This window comes from Carcharodon carcharias, chromosome 5 (genome assembly GCF_017639515.1).
Source record: "Carcharodon carcharias isolate sCarCar2 chromosome 5, sCarCar2.pri, whole genome shotgun sequence".
In the NCBI taxonomy this organism is placed as follows: Eukaryota; Metazoa; Chordata; class Chondrichthyes; order Lamniformes; family Lamnidae; genus Carcharodon; species Carcharodon carcharias.
This window is the reverse complement of record NC_054471.1, coordinates 72,697,757-72,718,206: the sequence shown is the minus strand read 5'-3', so window position 1 is coordinate 72,718,206 and position 20,450 is coordinate 72,697,757. Positions and strand designations below refer to the sequence as shown.

At 40.4% G+C, this 20,450-nt stretch overlaps 1 protein-coding gene across 3 annotated transcripts in view; it reads right to left on the bottom strand.

Moving 5' to 3' along the window:
- The window catches only part of pex7 (peroxisomal biogenesis factor 7), a 172,826-nt gene that overhangs the window by 137,979 nt on the left and 14,397 nt on the right, over positions 1–20,450 (bottom strand). For all 3 annotated transcript variants that reach the window (XM_041187516.1, XM_041187515.1, XM_041187514.1), the window contains exons 2-5: positions 10,757–10,814; positions 10,225–10,375; positions 3,731–3,808; positions 114–222 (exon numbers count right to left, since the gene is read on the bottom strand). In XM_041187516.1, the coding sequence (XP_041043450.1) occupies positions 114–222; positions 3,731–3,808; positions 10,225–10,375; positions 10,757–10,814 (396 nt within the window). The remainder of the gene's footprint in view (positions 1–113; positions 223–3,730; positions 3,809–10,224; positions 10,376–10,756; positions 10,815–20,450) is intronic.

Sequence of the window (20,450 nt, the reverse complement as noted above, 5' to 3'; positions counted from 1 at the left end):
TTTCAAAATATTCAATAAGTCTTGGTGAAGTGATAGGATCAAGAATCACTTTACAATTTTTGTTTTGAAAAATAGTATTTTAATATATCAACTTGTAATGAAATAAGATGTACCTGAGGCTGAGGCAAAGCAACCTGGGATATGTGGTGACCAAACTGTGCTGTAAATGACACTTTCATGGCCACGGAATGTAGAGACTGAATCTTTTACCATCGGATCCCACTACAAGAAACAAAAGTACTGATCACCTTCTCTACAGGTAAAGTCATACCTAAGATAAACATAGAGTTCACACATCAAATAAATACCTTGTTTCAGGCTACCTGTAGGCTGTTGACAAGCCACCTGTTCACCGTTCAAATGATGGGCCTCCATCTGATATGCTGAATTTGACAGTTGTTTTAACATCTTTTTGAGATTGATTGATCATTGATTGGAGAGAGACCTCTGACAACAGATTTTGCAGATACAGATTTCATCTGACAGAATTATATGACAATCCACAGCAAGTTTTCAAGGAGTAGTTGTAAATGATACTTTCAGCCATAGGGCTGAGAGCTCTAAAATGTGAATACTAGCTGTGGAAGTAAATCCTTTGCTTGGCAATTACGTTTAGGGAGAAATCAAATATTTGTGTCCAGCAGAGTAGTGAATTATGTATTCCATTGTGTCACAATGTTTATTGTTTGTTCCGTCTCGTAAGTAAAACCACTGACTGGTCCAAAACCAGTGGCTTGATTTGGTATGAGCATATATGCAATTAACTGTCAGAAATCATGGGAAATTCACCTGGCAGCACATAGCATATTCAGATGAGTTGTGTATGGAGTACAGGTTCTCTTGTTACGATCCTTGGATTTCACTATCCTTTTCCTGGATACTGAGTAGGGTCTTAGGACCACCAGATTGGCGATGGTGAGGTTGAGAAAATAAAACTGTGACTTATTGCTGAGAAATGACTCAAAGCGCTTCACAAACATTAAACAATTAATTATTTTTCCAAAGGTATGCTTCACGTATTTCCAAGAGCTCAACTCTCTTTATGTCTGTTTAGTTTCTTCTATTGAATAAGTACACATGACTCCAAGCTATTTAAATGATTTGCTTGGAAATGTAAGTGATTCAGCTTATAGTTAAGAATGTTGTGAAAAAAATAAATCAAAAGGCTTCCCATAAAGTTGCCTCTCCTGTCCTGTTAGGTTTCTCTTTTATAAAAGGACTCTACTGTTAATCAACACTTTGATTCATAAGTAACTTTAAGTTCTCTGACTTGTCTAAGATCCACTACAATTGCTCTTCATTTTGCTTCCCCTTGATCCCAATTATGTTTAACATCTTTGCACTGATTTTTTGTTACAATATGACTTCGCTCCAGTCACTTCAAAAAATGTTTTTCAACATTGCTTTGTCTAGCTCCCTTCTAATATCCTCCGTTTATTTTCCAAAATTTCCTTATTGTCCTAGTCTCTAATCTCCTGAAAACTGGTGTATTGGATGTATTAATTGTTCAGCCACTTAACTCTCGTTCAACCAAGGTACGAGAATTGGTAGCCAAGTGCTCCACAAATTCAAAATTCTCTACTATATTAAATGCTAGCTAACACAGTCTGTTCACTGGCACTTTGTAGGCAGTCTGACTATTGAATTGATGAATCCTGCTGGTCTGCAAGGCGAAGGGAGTCATCAATGTACCAAAACAACTTCAGTCTTCTACTCAATTCCCATTAGTTCAGAAAAATGAGGCATATTGCTCCTTCTTTTAAAGGCTCCGTTACTGACAAGCTAAAGTAGATATTAGAAACCTTGCCATATGTAAAGAGTTCCTTCATGTTAAGATTTTATAGTTTGTTTTTATTCTGAACTCAAATGTTTCATCAGAACAAAGAATTGTCTATGAAAATGAACAAATGAGCCTTTAAGAAGTTGAAAAACCCTATGCTTTAAGTATGAAAATGTTACAACTAATCAAATAGTTGCATTACTTTCCTGTCGCATTTCCTTCGCTGGAAAAAACAATAGCTCTAAATGCACACTGCACAAAAATCTTTCCACAGCCTTACCTATTTACTTAAATGTGAAAATATGTACTCTGTAAGTGACCCTGTCAGATTCACAGTGTTTGTTAAGCATTGAATGTTTCTTTGATGACCAGGATAGAATTATTACTTAACTGCATAACTATGTGTCTGTAACAGCACAGGTGTAAAGGTATTGTAAATAGCCATGCAGCTATGCAATATTCAATAGGATTAAAATCAGTTTTGTATCAGTTTTTACCAATAGATTTGGAGATTTGTTTTAGTTTCCCATGGTTTTTATACCAGAAAAATCTGCAGATGAATACGCATCACACCCAAAGTATCAGCACCCTTGCTTTGTGCTGCACGTGCCATATAGGTCCAATTGTGGCAGGAAAATAAGTAAAGGCTGCATATTTTACATTTCCTTTTAAGTAAGAGAACTTGGAATATAGAATTACAAATAAGGCACAACACACAACAGGTCATTTGATCCAACCATGTTGGTATTTAACCTTTGCACTGGGTGTTAATGTTACAAATGCTGTGACAATTGAGTGCGTGTTCTAGTTGTGATTAAGAGCAGCTGATACTAATTAGGGTAAGGTTAGGGCACATGAAAAGAAGCAGTTTCTACCTGTATGCAGGAGCTATGTGGAAGGGGAAAGTAGTCTGCACTTATGTTATACTGAGTTTGTAAATAAAACTATGTTGAAGGCAGACTGGCTCCAGCTTCTTCCTTTGCCTGTCGGATGTTCATCAGAATAACACCGGGAGTGGTCCTAATGCCATGTGCCTTCCTGTTCTCACATCCCTTTGCCTTTCCTTCAACAACCCTTCTAATCTATGTTAAATATCGACATGGTCACAGATTCAATCACTAATGTTGTGCATCCCACTGCGTAAGAAAAGTTTCTCCTGCTCACTGTCCTAAATATATTACATTTAATCTTCCATCCATGTCCCTTCTTTGCAGGCCGCTTAATTATCTGAAAGTCTGTATCTATCTACTCTGTCCATGCCTTCATAATTTTAAACAACTTATGTGAAATAGGAAAAATGAATTCATACTTATATAATACCTTTCATGATCACAGGAAATCTCAAATCACTTCACAACCAATCAAGTACTTTTAAAGTGTTGTCACTGTAGTAATGTAGGAAGTGTGGCAGCCAATTTGCATGCAGCAAACTTCAACAAACAACAATGTCATAACGACCAGATAACCTTTTTTAAATTATGCCAATTAAGGAATTGGCCAGGACACCGGTTAATCACTCCATAATCTCCTCTGTTGTAAAATAGGCCCAATTTTTCAATTTTTTTTTTCACATTGTATTTCCTCATACCAAAATGCAACCAAGTGCATCCACCTTCAAATACTGCTTAGGATGTTGCTGTTCATGTTGTAACAAATTTGGTTTTCATTCCTATCTCATTATCATAATAGCAGATGAGTGGCTGGAACCACAACAACATTCTTCAAATTTACTTTTATTTTTTAGAAGTTATTTAGGGATTTAGTGAAAGTCCGATGTTCTATCCCACAAAAATGTTGTCCATGAGTTTCATAAATAATGTGGGCTTTACTATACCATTTTTTTAAGAGTCCCTTAATTATATTTCAATTTTTTGATGTTCAAAATTAAAGCTAAAAAAAACTGATATTCTCTATTCTTTGATTTTTCAAAAAAAAATAGAATAAACTTACAACTTTTATTGTTTGATCCCACGAACCAGATAATACCAGATGTTCTCCTCGTGTCTGGCTCCAATCAACACTATAAACCTATCAGAACAGGAAAAGAGAAAACACCCAAAAGTCAAACAGGATAAAATTAGATAATTTACCTGTATATTGGAGAGGGAAAGTGGAACTTGCACGGTTTATTATTTTTTTGACAGATTTACTTCATTAGACCCTTGATAACTAATCTGTGATTGTCAGTAAACTGGTCTTTACAGGTAAAACTGAATTATTTTTTGACAAGACAGTCTATCACAGAGAGTTCATTTAAACTGCTTCATTAAGAAATGCCTAAAAGCATGTCCCAAAACAGGTCTTGCTCCTGGGGATCTGTCATTTGCATTGTTTGATATTTGGAAGGGAGAAAGGTAAGTTTACAAGTGTATTTACACACTTCTTTTGAAAATGTTATCAGCAGGATGATACAATTGGATTAACTTGTCTCTTGTCGACAGTTCATTATATTTCTGCATTTGGACATTTATGGCTACAACTGGGCACTAACTGTAAAGATCCCCAAGGAATCCAATATATATTGTGAACATTTTAGACTTTATTTCATAGGGTTTTATGCTACAGCAAGTTAGCTCTATGTCACTTCTGGGTCTGTTGTAGACCAAGTGATAGAGATTGATTACTATCAGTCAACCACTCCATTGACATTGTATCATTGGACAGCCAGAATGGTGCAAGGCAAATTATATGGACCTTGGTCTTTTTTTTGTAGCAATTCCTATGTTCCTATGTAAGCAGTGCAATAGCAAATTCACTGAATGTTTCACTGCTCCTGATCAAGATAGACAGAGTCACTGGTTCTTTACTTCTTGGAATGTTTGTACGTTGTTAAATGAAAACAGGACACAATTCTTTTCCTTGACAGTAGGTTTATTCACAGGAAGCAGCCTTGCAAATCTCTGCTTCCTAACTACTACCACTGTGTCCCAGCTGACTCAATTTATATGTGATACCAGCCTTAATCAAATAATGCCTATCACCCGTGTATCATTAACAACATAATCAGCAAAAAAACTTTCTAACATACTTAAACATATTTAACATACAAAGCAATCAAAGAAAAAAGTAAATTTTCCATAATTCTTACAACACATCATAATGTAAGGCATCCCTCTTCTAGGAGATCCAATAATTTCTTGGAGCAAGCATTTCTCATTTGATAATTGTTGACTTGCATTGACCCATTTTTAGTTTGGAAATCTCTTTTCTTTCCAAAATGTCCTTTATACTAGCAAGATTAATGCTCAATCTTTTCTCAGTGGCCCTCTTTGTTGAATGAACATTATCCCAAACAGAATGGTTATGCACAAAAAATGCTATGGACAAACATTCCTCAGAATCCTCTTGTACACGATTTCCTTCAGAATGTTAGATAAATACAATCCCATATCTATTCCTTCCATTAGCGCTGGTATTTCTGCAACAAGGGTGCTTTTAACCACTCTTTAATATTTTCTTGGCTTCCCAGGCCAAGTGACAACACTTTCCATTTCTCCCCACCAAGAAAATGATGAAACCAGCCGTACTCAAATATCCATCCGGAAGATTGGCATGGAAAACGTCACTAAAAAAGACTAACTGTGTATCTTTTGGGTCACCCAAGGCTGGAAATTGAGTGCGCATTTCTCCAAATTTATTTTTTTAAGGTTTTATTTACCCTCAAAACTTCCTTAACTGTAGTATGTTCCGCCATAGTACTCAGTTCCAATACATCATAATTGGCATTAGATCTTTTCTGAGTGCACAGCTAGTTTAACTGTCCAATCAAACTTCTTAACAAGTCTGTTTCTTCCATGGATGCAGGATCATCTCTCTTTGCAGAAGTGGTCCTGATAAATCCCACCGAGGTGATATACAGTCAGGAGGGAGTTGCCCTGGGAGTCCTCAACATCAACTCCAGACCCCATGACGTCTCATGGCATCAGGTCAAACATGGGCAAGGAAACATCCTGCTGATTACCATGTACCGCCTTCCCTCAGCTGATGAATCAGTGCTCCTCTATGTTGAACACCACTTGCAGGAAATACTAAGGGTGACAAGGATGCAGAATGTACTCTGGGTGGGGAACTTCAACGTCCATCACCAAAAGTGGCTCGGTAGCACTATTACTGAAAGAGCTGGCCGAGTCCTAAATAACATGGTTGCTAGGCTAGGTCTGTGGCAGGTGGTGAGGGAACCAAAAAGAGGGAAAAACATACTTGACCTAATCCTCACCAACTTGCTGACCGCAAATGCATCTGTCCATGACAGTATCAGTAGGAGTGACTGCCTCACAATCATTGTGCAGACGAAGTCCTGCCTTCACATTGAAGATTCCCTCCATCATGTTGTGTGGCAATCGCCATGCTAAATGGGATAGATTTCGAATAGATCTAGCAACTCCAAGATTGGGAATCCATGAGGCGCTAAGGGCAATCAGCAGCAGAATTGTACTCGAACACAATCTGTAATCTCATGGCCCAGCATATCCCCCACTCTACCATTACCTCAAGCCAGGGAATTAACACTGGTTCAATGAAGAGTGCAGAAGGGCATGCCAGGCTCACCTAAAAATAAGGTGTCAACCTAATGAAGCTATAACACAGGACTACTTGCGTGCCAAACAGCATAACCGGCAAGTGATAGACACAGCTAAGCAATTCCACAACCAACGGATCAGATATAAGCTCTGCCGTCCTGCTACACTCAGTCGTGAATTGTGGTGGACAATTAAACAACTCACTGGAGGAGGAGGCTCCACAAATATCCCCATTCTCAATGATGGAGGAGCCCAGCACATCAGGCTGAAGCATTTGCAACAATTTTCAGCCAGAAGTGCCAGAGGTCCCCAGCATCACAGGGCCAGTCTTCAGCCAATTCGATTCATTCCATGTGATATCAAGAAATGACTGAAGGAACTGGATACTGCAAAGGCTGTGGGCCCTGACAATATTCCAGCAATAGTTCTGAAGACTTGTGCTCCAAAACTTGCTGCACCTCTAACCAAACTGTTCCAATAAGTTACAACACTGGCATCTACCCAGCTATGTGGAAAATTGCTCAGGTATGATCTGTACACAAAAAGCAGGACAAATCCAACACAGCCAATTATCGGCCCATCAGTCTATTCTCGATCATCAGTAAACTAATGGAAGGGGTCATCAACAGTGCTACAAAGTGGCATTTGTTTAGCAATAACCTGCTCACTGACACCCAATTTGGGTACTGCCAGGGCCACTCAGCTCCTGACCTCATTACAGCCTTGGTTCAAACATAGACAAAAGAGCTGAACTCCCGAAGTGAGGTGAGACTGACTGCCCTTGACATCAAGGCAGCATTTGACCAAGAGTGGCATCAAGGAACCCTAGTAAAACTGGAGTCAATGGGAATCAGGGGGGAAACTCTCCACTGGTTGGAGTCATACCTAACACGAAGGAAGATGGTTGTGGCTGTTGGAAGTCAGTCACCTCAGCTCCAGGACATCACTGCAGAAGTTCCTCAGGGTAGTGTCCTTGGCCCAACCATCTTCAGCTGCTTCATCAATGACCTTCCTTCCATCATAAGGTCAGAAGTGGGGATGTTCGCTGATGATTGCAAAATATTCAGCTTCGTTCATGACTCCTTAGATACTGAAGCAGTCCATGTCCAAATGCAGCAAGACCTGGACAATATCCAGCCTTGGGCTGACAAGTGGCAAGTAACATTCGAGCCACACAAGTGTCAGGCAATCCGCATCTCCAACAAGAGAGAATCCAACCATCGCCCCTTGATGTTCAATGGCATTACCATCGCTGAATCCCCTGCTATCAACATCCTGTGGGTTACCATTGACAAGAAACTGAACTGGAACAGCCATATAAATAATGTGGCTACAAGAGCAGGTCAGAGGCTAAGGATCCTGTGATGAGTAACTCACCTCCTAACTCCCCAAAGTCTACAAGGCACAAGTCAGGAATGTGATCGAATACTCACCAATTGGCTGGATGAGTGCAGCTCCCACAACACTCAAGAAGTTTAAGTCCAGGACAAAGCAGCCTACTTGATTGGCACCACATCCACAAACATTCACTCCCTCCACCACCGACGCACAGTAGCAGCATCGTGTGCCATCTACAAGATGCACTGCAGGAATTCACCAAGGCTCCTTCAACAACACCTTCCAAACCCACAAGCACTACCATCTAGAAGGACAAGGGCAGCAGATAGATGGGAACACCACCACCTGGACGTTCCACTCCAAATCACTCAACACCTGACTTGGAAATATATTGCCATTCCTTCGCTGTCGCTGGATCAAAATCCTGGAACTCCCTCCCTAACAGCACTGTGGGTGTACCTACACCACATGGACTGCAGCGGTCCAAGTAGGCAGATCACCACCACCTTCTCAAGGGTAACTAGGGATGGGCAAAAAATCCTGGCCCAGCCAGCGAAACCCACATCCCATGAATGCATACAAAAAAAAGAGAAAGTCGAGAGGAAATTTCATAGAGCTGTTCAAATTCATGAGGGGTCTGGACAGAGTGGATAGGGAGAAACTGTTCCCATTGGTGGAAGAAATGAGAACTAGAGGACACAGATTTAATATAATTGGCAAAAGAAGCAACAACAACATGAAGGAAAAGTTTTTTTAACGCAGCAAATGGTTAGGATCTGGAATGCACTGCCTGAGATTGTAGTGAAGGATCAATTGAGGTATTGAAAAGGGAACTGGATCATTATTCGAAAAGGAAAAACATGCAGGGCTTTGGGGAAAAGGAAGGGGTAGATAAACTGTTCCTGTAGAGCACCAGCACAGACACAACAGGCCGAATGGCCTCCTTGTGCTCTGTACCCATTCTATGATGCTAACTGGGTTACAACAGTCTCTTCTTTTGCTTGTTATTTTCCAATCCTTCTGTTAGCTTTCTTATGTCCTTTTTTAAAATTTCATTTAATCCGCTCTCCAATGTTTCTTCTCTCTATTCCTCTTTCTACTTGTTGATTTAATTTCAACTTCATTTACTCAGCTCCTTTGCTGTTGCTCACTGTTTCTTTATTTGATTCATTCACCCCAGTTTCTTTGCCATTGTTCGCAGTTTTTTTACCCTACTAGACAATTTTGCAAAATGTCACCACAAGGTGCCAGGTGTGACACTGACATCAGTACATTGCTAACAACCGACATCCAGCAATTTCACAGAATCAGAGTGCAGAAGAGGCCCTTCGGCCCATCAATTCTGCACCAACACGTGAGAAACACCTGACCCACCTACCTAATCCCATTTACCAGCACTTGGCCCATAGCCTTGAATGTTATGACATGCCAAGTACTCATCCAGGTACTTTTTAAAGGATGTGAGACAACCTGCCTCCACCACCCTTCCAGGCAGTGCATTTCAGACTGTCACCACCCTCTGGTTAAAAAAGCTTTTCCTCACATCCCCCCTAAACCTTCTGCCCCTCACCTTGAACTTACGTCCCCTTGTGACTGACCCTTCAATTAAGGGGAACAGCTGCTCCCTATCCACCCTGTCCATGCCCCTCATAATCTTGTACACCTCGATCAGGTCGCCCCTTAGTCTTCTCTGCTCCAACAAAAACAACCCAAGTCTATCCAACCTCTCTTCATAACTTAAATGTTTCATCCCAGGCAACATCCTGGTGAATCTCCTCTGCACCCCCTCCAGTGCAATCACATCCTTCCTATAATGTGGCAAGCAGAACTGCACACAGTACTCCAGCTGTGGCCTCACCAAGGTTCTATACAACTCCAACATCATCTCCCTACTTTTGTAATCTATGCCTCGATTGATAAAGGCAAATGTCCCATATGCCTTTTTCACCACCCCACTAACATGCCCCTCCGCCTTCAGAGATCTATGGACACGCACGCCAAGGTCCCTTTGTTCCTCAGAACTTCCTAGCGTCATGCCGTTCATTGAATACTTCCTCGTCAAATTATTCCTTCCAAAGTCTATCACCTCACACTTTTCAGGATTAAATTCCATCTGCCATTTATCTGCCCATTTGACCATCCCGTCTATATCTTCCTGTAGCCCAAGACACTCAACCTCACTGTTAACCACCTGGCCAATCTTTGTGTCATCCGCAAATTTACTAATCCTACCCCCCACATTGTCATCTATGTTGTTTATATAAGTGACAAACAATAGGGGACCCAGCACAGATCACTGTGGTACGCCACTGGACACTGGCTTCCAGTTACTAAAGCGCAGCTCAAATATTGTTCAAAGCTAATGCTGAGGGTAGAAGTCCAATTAACATAATTCACAGCCAAACTTGTCAATTGCAGCAATTTCTGGTTCATTAAATTCTGAGAAACAACATAAAACTTTCAAATAATAGATTGAACTTTTGGTAATCTGAAATCTCTTCAAATTAAATAAATTCCTTAAATAAAGTCTACAGTTCATTTAAACTGGGAATTCACTAATTCAATTTCATGAGCAATTTTTTTTACCTCTTGAGCATGTTCTTTGAAGACTTGGAGGGGTCCAGTAGGGTTTGCAGTGTCCCAGAGCTGCAGAGATCCATCACCACTACCAGTGATCAGGACATGTTCATTGTTCTCACTCCAGGTAACGTCAAAAAGACTATCATTCCAGTCAAAACTAAACAGAAGAAAAGCTTATTTAAAAGTAGGCTCTTTGCAAACCCACTTTCCGAAGAGAGTGCATAATGTCCACTGCATGCTGGATAGCAAGGTCTTGCATTGCTTGAAATCTAAGGATTAAATGGCAGCTCTAATGAAATAATTACTTCGTTCATTTTTATGTCAGTTGCCATAATTTCACTAGAATCACAAACTAGATGTTAGAGTCACAATATCAACAACTTCATTTTTAAAAAACGGAAATAAAAGCCCACAGCAATGAAGAATAACTAATTGATTAAATGAAATGTCCATGTTTTACAGAACTCAGAAACCCAAGATTCCATAACAGTACTTGATATTAAAGAAAACTAAAGAGTCCTTGTTCATTTTACAGTACCTCCTGAAAGGGACAATTCCAGCTTCTGTCTGTTCCAGAACCACTAATGTTCCACAACCTGAAAAGTAGCATATACAAAAGGTTTTAGCATTTAGCAATTAGCGAATGTACAAGCTCCAAAAGACATTTGTTACTCAAATAGGTTAATCTGTTCTGTTTCATTTCATTCATCCAGTTCCATACAATAAGTGGTATTTCTTTATTACCATTACAGCACCAATTCACATACAATGTAATCACAAAGGCTCAGGAGTATATACCAGAAACCTGGGCAAAAAATACCTAAATTCAATGTTGCAGTGGTTATACACTGCATTACACTTACATTATACAGCAAAGCTATAATAAATTTGGTGTAATTCTATAATTACAGGCAGTTATCACAGCTATTTTCTAGTACTGAAAAATATAATATAGATCAGGCATGCACATTTTTAAATGGCTGTAGAATTCAAATAAAATTTACCCAAGTTATCAGTATATCAGAGTGAAATCTATATCAAGAACCTTCTAAATAGAGTGCTGACTAGTATCTTTATTGGAAGCTGCATGGTCTAAACTACTACAACTTCAACATCAAATCAAGAGGGATCTTTCTCTCTTCAAAAAGGGTTTGCTCAAGGTCTTCAATTTGGTTTCTTCCAGCAGGAATGCTTTCCCAGCCGAGGATGTAGCAATATCTGCTCAGCCATTGCTCCTAAACCTCCACCTGTGCATAACTAGCTTTAATACCGCATGGGTCAGAAAGATGAGCCTTAGCTATGAAGGCCACCAAGACGAGAGATTGCTAAATGGTAATGGGGTGGAATGAATCTCAACAGAATCATCAACCATTCAGACAGCTTGCTGTTGCATCCGTCCTTCAATCGAAGTCATTCAGGAAATGCTCACCAGACTCAAGTTAGGTGAATTGAGATGGCTCGAACATTACAGCTAATCTCACCCTGGTGAGTTGGCTTTCGGCACAAGTGCCCAGAAATTCCTTTCAGGCAGCTCTGCCTTATGGCTTCAACTCTTAGAAACCCCCTCCTTTTCATTCCATTCTGCATGGAGGTAATTCCTCTATTTGTTCCTGCAGCATGCTCTGCACTACCTTCCTTTCCAGGATACTTCAGAGCAGAATATCACATCAACTATTACTATCCCCACTGAAAACTCTCAGCTTCAGGGGTCTTTCCCAATCCACTGGGGAGGCCTGAAGGGCAGTGGCCTCAAATCAGTGCCTCAGGCAGTGCACACAATCCATACAAAACTCAGTTCCGTGATTACATACCAGGGCAGTGTGTGCAGCACTTCTCTCGTTAGCTAAAGGGGCCGCCATCCAATTGTTGGCTTCACTTCTCTCTCCACACTTTCATTTTTCTGGAGAACAGCAACAACATAAGCAAGTCAGAGGACCTCATGGGTAGCAACCCATAAAAAATAGAGCAAACAAGAATTGGTTGCTGCACAACCATTTTTCTTTGTTTTAATTCTCTGAATGTAACCTGGGTATGCAACCATGCCACAGGATAAGTAACCATTCAGGAACGGAGGAGAAATGAAATAAAATTAACCGGTAGAGGGGGAAAGCTGTATCTAGAAAGAAAATTAATTTATAGTTGATCCACATTTTTTTACTTGCATTTTTTCTTTGTGATATTATTTTACTTTCGTTTTCATTTTAGACACCCACATGCAACCTAGCAGTTCCGAGGCGGAGAGGATGGCTTATCTTCGCAATTAGGAAGTCCACAAGACCAAGCCTTATCAATGTGAGGAAGCAACCAACTTTTGCAAAACATCTTTCTTGCCCAGAGGCCTCAACATCCAAGGTGGGCACATAAAAACAGGATCAGGCTGTTGAGCCCCTCGACCCTGTCTGCCATTCAATTAGATCGTGGCTGAACTGTACTGAAACCCCATTTAGCCATTTTTGCTCGCTATCCCTCGGTAACCTTGAAAAACTAAAATCAATTTCAGTATTGAAAACTTCAACTGACCCAGCATTCATAGCCCTTTCGGGGAAGAGAGCTCCTGTTCTCTTCAATGCTTTATAAAGGAGTGCTGCCTGATTAAACTTATGAATGGCATGGCTTCAATTTTAAGATTTGGACACTTGTTTGGATTCTCCCAACAGGAACAATAGGTTCTATTTATCCTTCCTACTGTCTCATTGAAGTACCTCGATAAGCTCACTCCCCACTCTTCGATACTGAACGGAATATAAGACAAGTTTATGCAACCTGTCCTCATAACTTAGCCCTCTTAGCCATGCTATCATTCTAGTGAATTTACATTCTAAATCCTCTCTGGGGAATAAGGCGGAAAAGGGGCGTCAGCGATATTCACTTCTGAAGAATGATATTCTTAACCTATTAGGTATCACTGCAATACCGTGAGTTACAATTAGATACCGGTGGGATGTAAGTTCCTCCCACTTCTGGATATCCATCCCACAAATTGCTCCTCCACCTTGGGTTTTCCCTCTTAGCAGCCCTCTGTTTTCCAGGTTTTAGGACTTCTCACACATAGCTGCTAGCAAGAAACTATGACCAAAAAAAATTCCAAAAAAAAAACAAATGACGCAATGGCCTGATCCTGTTTTTATGTGCCCGACTTGGATGTCTCGGCGTCTGGGCAAGGAAGATGTTTCGCATAAGTTGGTCACTTCCTCACATGCAAGTTACATTTGTAAGGCTTGTCTTGTGGACTTCCTAACAGCGCAGATAGTCAGGCCATCCTCCCTGTCTCGGTTAAGTTGCACATGGGTGTCTAGAATGAGAAGGAAAGTGAAATAACAATAAAAAGTTACAAGAAAAAAAATGTGATCAATTGCAAATTCAGTTTTCTTTCTAGGTCCAGTTTCTCCCCTCTAACTCCCAATAATATTTTATTTCTCCTCCTTTCCTGAAGGTTGGCTTATTCTGGGCTATGGTTGTGTACCTAAGTTGCATTGAAAGAAGCAAAAAGAATAAAAATCGTTGTGCAGCAACCATCATTTCTTTGCTCTATTTTTTATGGGTTGCTACAGGGATTTGGGAAGCAGCATCTGCCAGTGCATCATTAATAATAAAAAAATTCAAATAAAAATGCATGCTAAGATTAAATAACGCTCTTGTCAGTGAAGACAGTTGCTTTCCTGTGGTGCCCACTCTATACAAAAGACCTCATAGTCACACTGGTGTGTATTCGTGATTGGAACACAGGCAAATAGATGGAGAAGCTTTCTCTGGTGACCTTTCACATTCTGGACAGATTTTACCAGCCCCAGCAGCAGACCCACCACAAGTTCCTCTGATTTGCTTATGTTGTTGCTGTTCTCCAGAAAAATGAAGAATGTGGAGAAAAAAATGAAGCAACGGAGAAATGAAGTAACCGCAGTAAAAGTCTAGGCACCTGTGGTTCAAGCTTCAGGGATACCTCCGATCAGAAATGACAAAATTAATTAACATAGTATTTTAGGCTGGACAATATCTGTACAAGATAAGAGTTGACGTTTCGAGTCCTCATGACCCTTCAACAGAACTAGGTGAATCCAAGGAGAGGGGTGAAATATAAGCTGTTTTTGGGGGGGTGGGGGGGGTGAGTGGAGGGTGGGTGTGGTTGTAGGGACAAGCAAGCAGTGATAGGAGCAGATAATCAAAAGATGTCACAGACAAAAGAACACAGAGGTGTTGAAGTAGGTGATATTATCTAAACGAATGTGCTAATTAAGAACGGATGGTAGGGCGCTCAAGGTATAGCTCTAGTGGGGGTGGGGTGCATAAAAGATTTAAAAATAATGGAAATTGCATTGGAAACTGGAGGAACAGCACCTCATTTTCCAACTAGGCACTTTACAGCCTTCCAGACTGAATATTGAATTCAACAACTTTAGGTCTTGAACTCCCTCCTCCATCCCCACCCCCTTTCTGTTTCTTCCCCTTTCCTTTTGTTTTTTCCAATAATTTATATAGAATTTTCTTTTCCCACCTATTTACATTATTTTTAAATCTTTTATGCCCCCCACCCCCACTAGAGCTATACCTTGAGTGCTCTATCATCCATTCTTAATTAGCACATTCGTTTAGATAATATCACCAACTTCAACACCTCTGTGTTCTTTTGTTCTTTTGTCTGTGACATCTTTTGATTATCAGCTTCTATTACTGCTTGTTTGTCCCTACAACCACACCAACCCCCTCCACTTCTCTCTCTCTCCCCCCACCCAACCACCGCCCCCCCACCTCCACACACACACACCTTAAACCAGCTTATATTTCACCTCTTTCCTGGACTCACTCAAGTTCTGTCGAAGGGTCATGAGGACTCGAAACGTCAACTCTTTTCTTCTCCGCTGATGCTGCCAGACATGCTGAGTTTTTCCAGGTAATTCTGTTTTTGTTTTGGATTTCCAGCATCCACAGTTTTTTGTTTTTATCTATGTTAATGTCTGTACAAGGTTGGTTATCAGCAGTAAGCATGGATTCAGATGGTGAAGATCTGCCTGCACTCTCCAATCCATGAATTTTTACTTTTATTTATATTCTTTCACAGGGCGTGGGTGTTGCTGCCTAGGCCAGCATTTAATGCCCATCTCTAACTGTCCTTGAGAAGGTGGTGGTGAGCTGCCTTCTTGAACTGCTGCAGTCCATGTGGTGTAGGTACACCCACAGTGCTGTTAGGAAGGGCGTTCCAGGATTCTGACCCAGCAACAGTGAAGGAACTGCGCTATATTTCCAAGTCAGAATGGTGAGTGGCTTGGATGGAAACTTCCAGGTGGTGGTGTTCCCATCTATCTGCTGCCTTTGTCCTTCTAGGTGGTAGAGGTCGCTGTTTTGGAAGGTGCTGCCGAAGGAGCCTTGAAGAGTTGCAGCAGTGCATCTTGTAGATGGTACACACTGCTGTTATGTCTCAGTGGTGGAGGGAGTGAATGTTTATGGTGATGGATGGGGTGCCAATCAATCGGACTGCTTTGTCCTGGACAGTGTCAAACTTCTTGAATGTTGTGGGAGCTGCACTCATCCAGGTAAGTGGAGAGTATTCCATCTCACTCCTGACTTGTGCCTTGTAGATGGTGGACATGCTTTGGGGAGTCAGGAGGTGAGTTACTCGCCGCAGAATTCCCAGCCTCTGACTTGCTTTTGTAGCCATAGTATTTATATGGCTATTCCAGTTCATTTTCTGGTCAATGGTAACCCCAAGGATGTTGATAAAGGAGGATTCGGTAATGGTAATGCCATTGAATGTCAAGGGGAGTTATCTCTAATTGGAGATGGTCATTGCCTGGCACTTGTGTGGCATGAATACAACTTGCCACTTATCAGCCTAAGTATTTCTGTGGTGTGATAACCAACATTGAAACTGAAATGTGTTCTGACCATTGCATTGCAAATCATAACTTCTCATCTTATACGCTACTCCAAGCTAATTCTACAAGTAGTTTTGATTGCTTCAGCACATTGTATGAGTCAAAGTCCATTATCTCTCCAAAGCCTCTCCCACTTATTCACTCACATTCATTGCATAATTAGGATAATTTTCAGTATATGTACAATACTTCACATTTGTCAACATTTTTGACATAATCATTGCATAACCAAGATAAATCCTTCTGCAAATCAATGCTACATTCTCTGATCCCATAGTAATTTTTAAAGAGTAACAGAATTCCCCTGGTATCCTGACCAGGATTTATCACTCTGCCAGCCTTACTAAAAAAATGATTACAGCATCTGATCATTATCTCATTGGCGTTTGTGGGCCATTGCTAAGCAAAAATGAGCTACCACATTTCCTTAATTATTACAGTAGCTACACTTCAAAAAGTAGTTAACATGCTGTAAATTGCATTGGGATAGCTATTGGTCATACGTTATATAAATGCAAAGTTTTTTCTCTTTTTACTCGACTGTACTCTTTATTTTAACATGATCAGATTTGACAATTTTTTAGAATTCAGTTCATCTAGATTAAAAACAAAGTCCTGAAAGTGAAGCACTTGCCACTAACCCCAGCCTAATTATAGTTTCTGTCAGCTAAGTTATCAAAATAAATGGGAAAATGTGAGGATTTGTATTTGACGAAATTAATAAATATTGCATTAACGGTCAAATAATAAATGTTGCGTTTTACATTTTATTTCACTGCAAAATACTTTCTATGGAAGTCTATATCATTAGGAGAATTTCCAATCCAAGCCACAAAGTGATTAGTGCAGTTAGCATTGACAGGTCTTAAAGGAGACTTGATGCGTATGGGAGGAAGAAAGGAAAAGGGATATGGGGCAAAGACAGGGTGGGGGGTGGAGTCTGAGGCTTGGGCAAATTAGTAGATCATAAACACTGACATTGGTGATTTGGGTTGAATATCCTGTATTATATTGTTATATTATTCATAAAAGATAGGAAGATAATTGTTATGTGAATATATATCTTGTGGTGCCACATTCATTACTGCATTGCAGTCATGTGCTCAGTGACAATGTATCAGCCTATCAGTCTACCAGGCACATGGAGGGCAGCTAGATGAAACTCCAGCATTTTTGAGACTAAGGTGTGTTTATCTCTAACTTAAGGGAACCAGGAGACATAACATGGTGATAGCGGATTTCTGTGAGTAAAAATTCAATCATTTCAAATGAATTTAATGCTCAATTAGGTAAAAAATCAACCAAATTAATTCCAGAGAGAGAAAAACTGAGTGAATCTGGTGAAAATGAAATGGCCACCACAGCAACAAATGCACTACTCCATCTCATGGTGAATTGGGTGGCCAATGATGTCTTAGAGTTTATCAACATCAACAGCAGCTCTAACGAGCAGTGCAAAATCATCGACATCACCAGCAAGTGACACATTAGCAACATCAAGCCCAACTCCTACAACACCAGGAGCAACACACACAACATTGTTTGTGCAGCGTGCCAACTCACTGCTGAGAGCGATGACTGACAAATCTACAAGATTCTGCTGCCTAAGCGATACTGTGAATAATATTTTGAGAAAAGAAAATAAGCTATAAAAGGCTCTTAAGGGGTTGAGTTTATTTATAAAAGCCGACAGTTAATCTTCAGTTTAGAAAAAAAGTTAATTATTAGAACAGTTACATTGATATTGAAGAGGCATAACAGGATGCATCATCAGATTATCCAGGCTTGGCCAAGTTTTTTTTTCATTCATTCATGGGGTGTGGGCATCACTGGCTAGGCCAGCATTTATTGCCATCCACTTACCCTTGTTCAGAGGGCATTTAAGAGTCAACCACATTGCTGTGGGTCTGGAGTCACATTTAGGCCAGACTAGGTAAGGACAGCAGATTTCCTTCCCTAAAGGACATTAGTGAACTAGATGGGTTTTTACGACAATTGGCAATGGTTTTGTGGTCATCATCAGAGTTTTAATTCCAGATTTTTATTGAATTCAAATTTCACTACCTGCCGTGGTGGGATCCAGGTCCCCAGAGCATTAACCTGGGTTTCTAGAATACTACATCAGTGACAATACCACTATGCCACTGCCTCTTCATAAAAATTAGAATGAACATGACCTTGAATGACCACCCTATGGATCAGTCCATGATAAAGCTAATGAATGTGACATTTGGGTCAATGTAAAATAAGTTGACAAATAGTCTAGGAGTCATACTGTAATAAACTGATAGTTTGACCTCAGGGTCAAGATATGCAGATGACTAGGCACAGCAGCAAAATATCAGAATGGATAAGTAAAGTTTATCTTTTGGAATGAACTGTGAACATCATTTGTACTAAAGGGCAGGTCATTCCGTGCTTGTGTTGCAAACTCATTTGTAATTAAAGGCGTAGCAATTAGACATACAAGATAAGAACAAGATGAGTTATCTCAAAGGTGGTACATATAACTAATAGAATCTGTGTAGCTACAAATTGCCTTTTAGAGCATTCTGAAAGAGCATTTCCCATGTGTATACTAAATAAGAACTGCTGTTGAATCTATCTACAGTCGACTCTGTGTCGACTGTCTTTCAGATACTCCACAACAATTGGAACTGCGAGCAGGGTCTCTACCAGCAACTGAGGAATCGATTGGTTGGATGCACCAGGTGGGTGAGTACTTTTACTTTATGACCCATAGTTAGGGTGTAAGTTCGGTGATTATGCAACACAGTTTGCAGAGACCCAAACCTGAGATTCGGCTTAAGGTGAGGAAGCAGGAGCTGTGCAGTTAGCCATGAACCGCCAATTGGCAAGTCAGAACCATTCCTAGGCGACGGGCCAGGTAGAGTCATTCCAGGAGACAGGCTGGTCAGAACCACCGAAGCACAGGTCAGAGGCGAGGTACTGTATAACGTGTCCGGACTGGATGAAAATGAGTGGGGACTGGAAGGGTCGATAACTAAATTTTCAGCAGATAGAAATAGGAAACGAATAAGAGAAAATGAGAAAGAAAAGATGGGATCTGGAGGACCTCCCTACCCCATCTCAGCTAAACAGAAGGGGTGGTGAATTGCTCAGGATAAGGATAAGGAAGAGAGAGTTATGATTATCATTATCAGCAGCTACTTAGGATTCAGTAAATTAGTAAAAAATCAGTTTGAGAAAAAACAAAATAAGTATGATACAGGCATCAGGACCAAGACTTACATACTGATGACATTAACTGGAGAGGACTGAACATATGTACATACGAATTAGGAGCAGGAATAGATCACTCAGCCACTCAGTAAGATCATGGCTGGTCTGGATGTAACCTCAACCCCACATTCCTGCCTACTCCTGATAACCTTTCACCCCCTTGTTAATCAAGGATCCATCTAGCTCTGCCTTAAAAATATTCAAAGATTCTGCTTCCACTGCCTTTTGAGGAGGAGAATTACAATGACTCACGACCCTCTGAGAGAGAAAAAAATTCTCCTCATCTCTGTCTTAAATGAGCAACTCCTTATTTTTAAACAATGACCCTTAGTTCTAGATTCTCCAATAAGAGTAAACATCCTCTCCACATCCATCCTGTAAAGACCCCTCAGGTCTTAGATGTTTCAAATAAGTCGCCTCTTACTCTTCAAAATTCCATTGGATACAAGCCTAACCTGTCCAGCCTTTACTCATAAGACAACCCGCCCATTCTTGATATTAGTCTAGTAAACCTTCTCCGGACTGCTTCTAACGCATTTACATCTTTCTTTAAATAAGGAGACCAGTAATGTACACAATACCCCATATGTGGTCTCACCAATACTTTGTACAACTGAAGCATAACTTCCCTACTTTTGTAATCAATTCCCCTCACAATAAATGATAACATTCTATTAGCTTTCCTAATTACCTGCTGTACCTGCATACTAACCTTTTGAGATTCATGCACTAGGACACCCAGAATCCTCTGAATCTCAGAGCTCCTCAATCTCTCACCATTTAGATAATAAGCTTCTTTCTTATCCTTCCTGCCATAATGAACGATTTCACATTTGCCCACATTATACTCCATTTGCCAGATCTTTGCTCACTCACTTAACCTCTCACTTTGTAGCCTCCTTATGTCCTTTTCACAATTTACTTTCCTACTTATCTTTGTGTCGTCAGCAAATTTAGAAACTGTTCCTTTTGTCCCCTCATCCAAGTCGTTTATATAAATTGTAAAAAGTTGAGGCCCTAGCACTGATCCCTGTGGCACACCATTCGTCACATCTTGCCAACCAGAAAAAGACCCATTTATGCTCTCTGCTTCCTGTTAACTAGTCAATCTTCTATCCA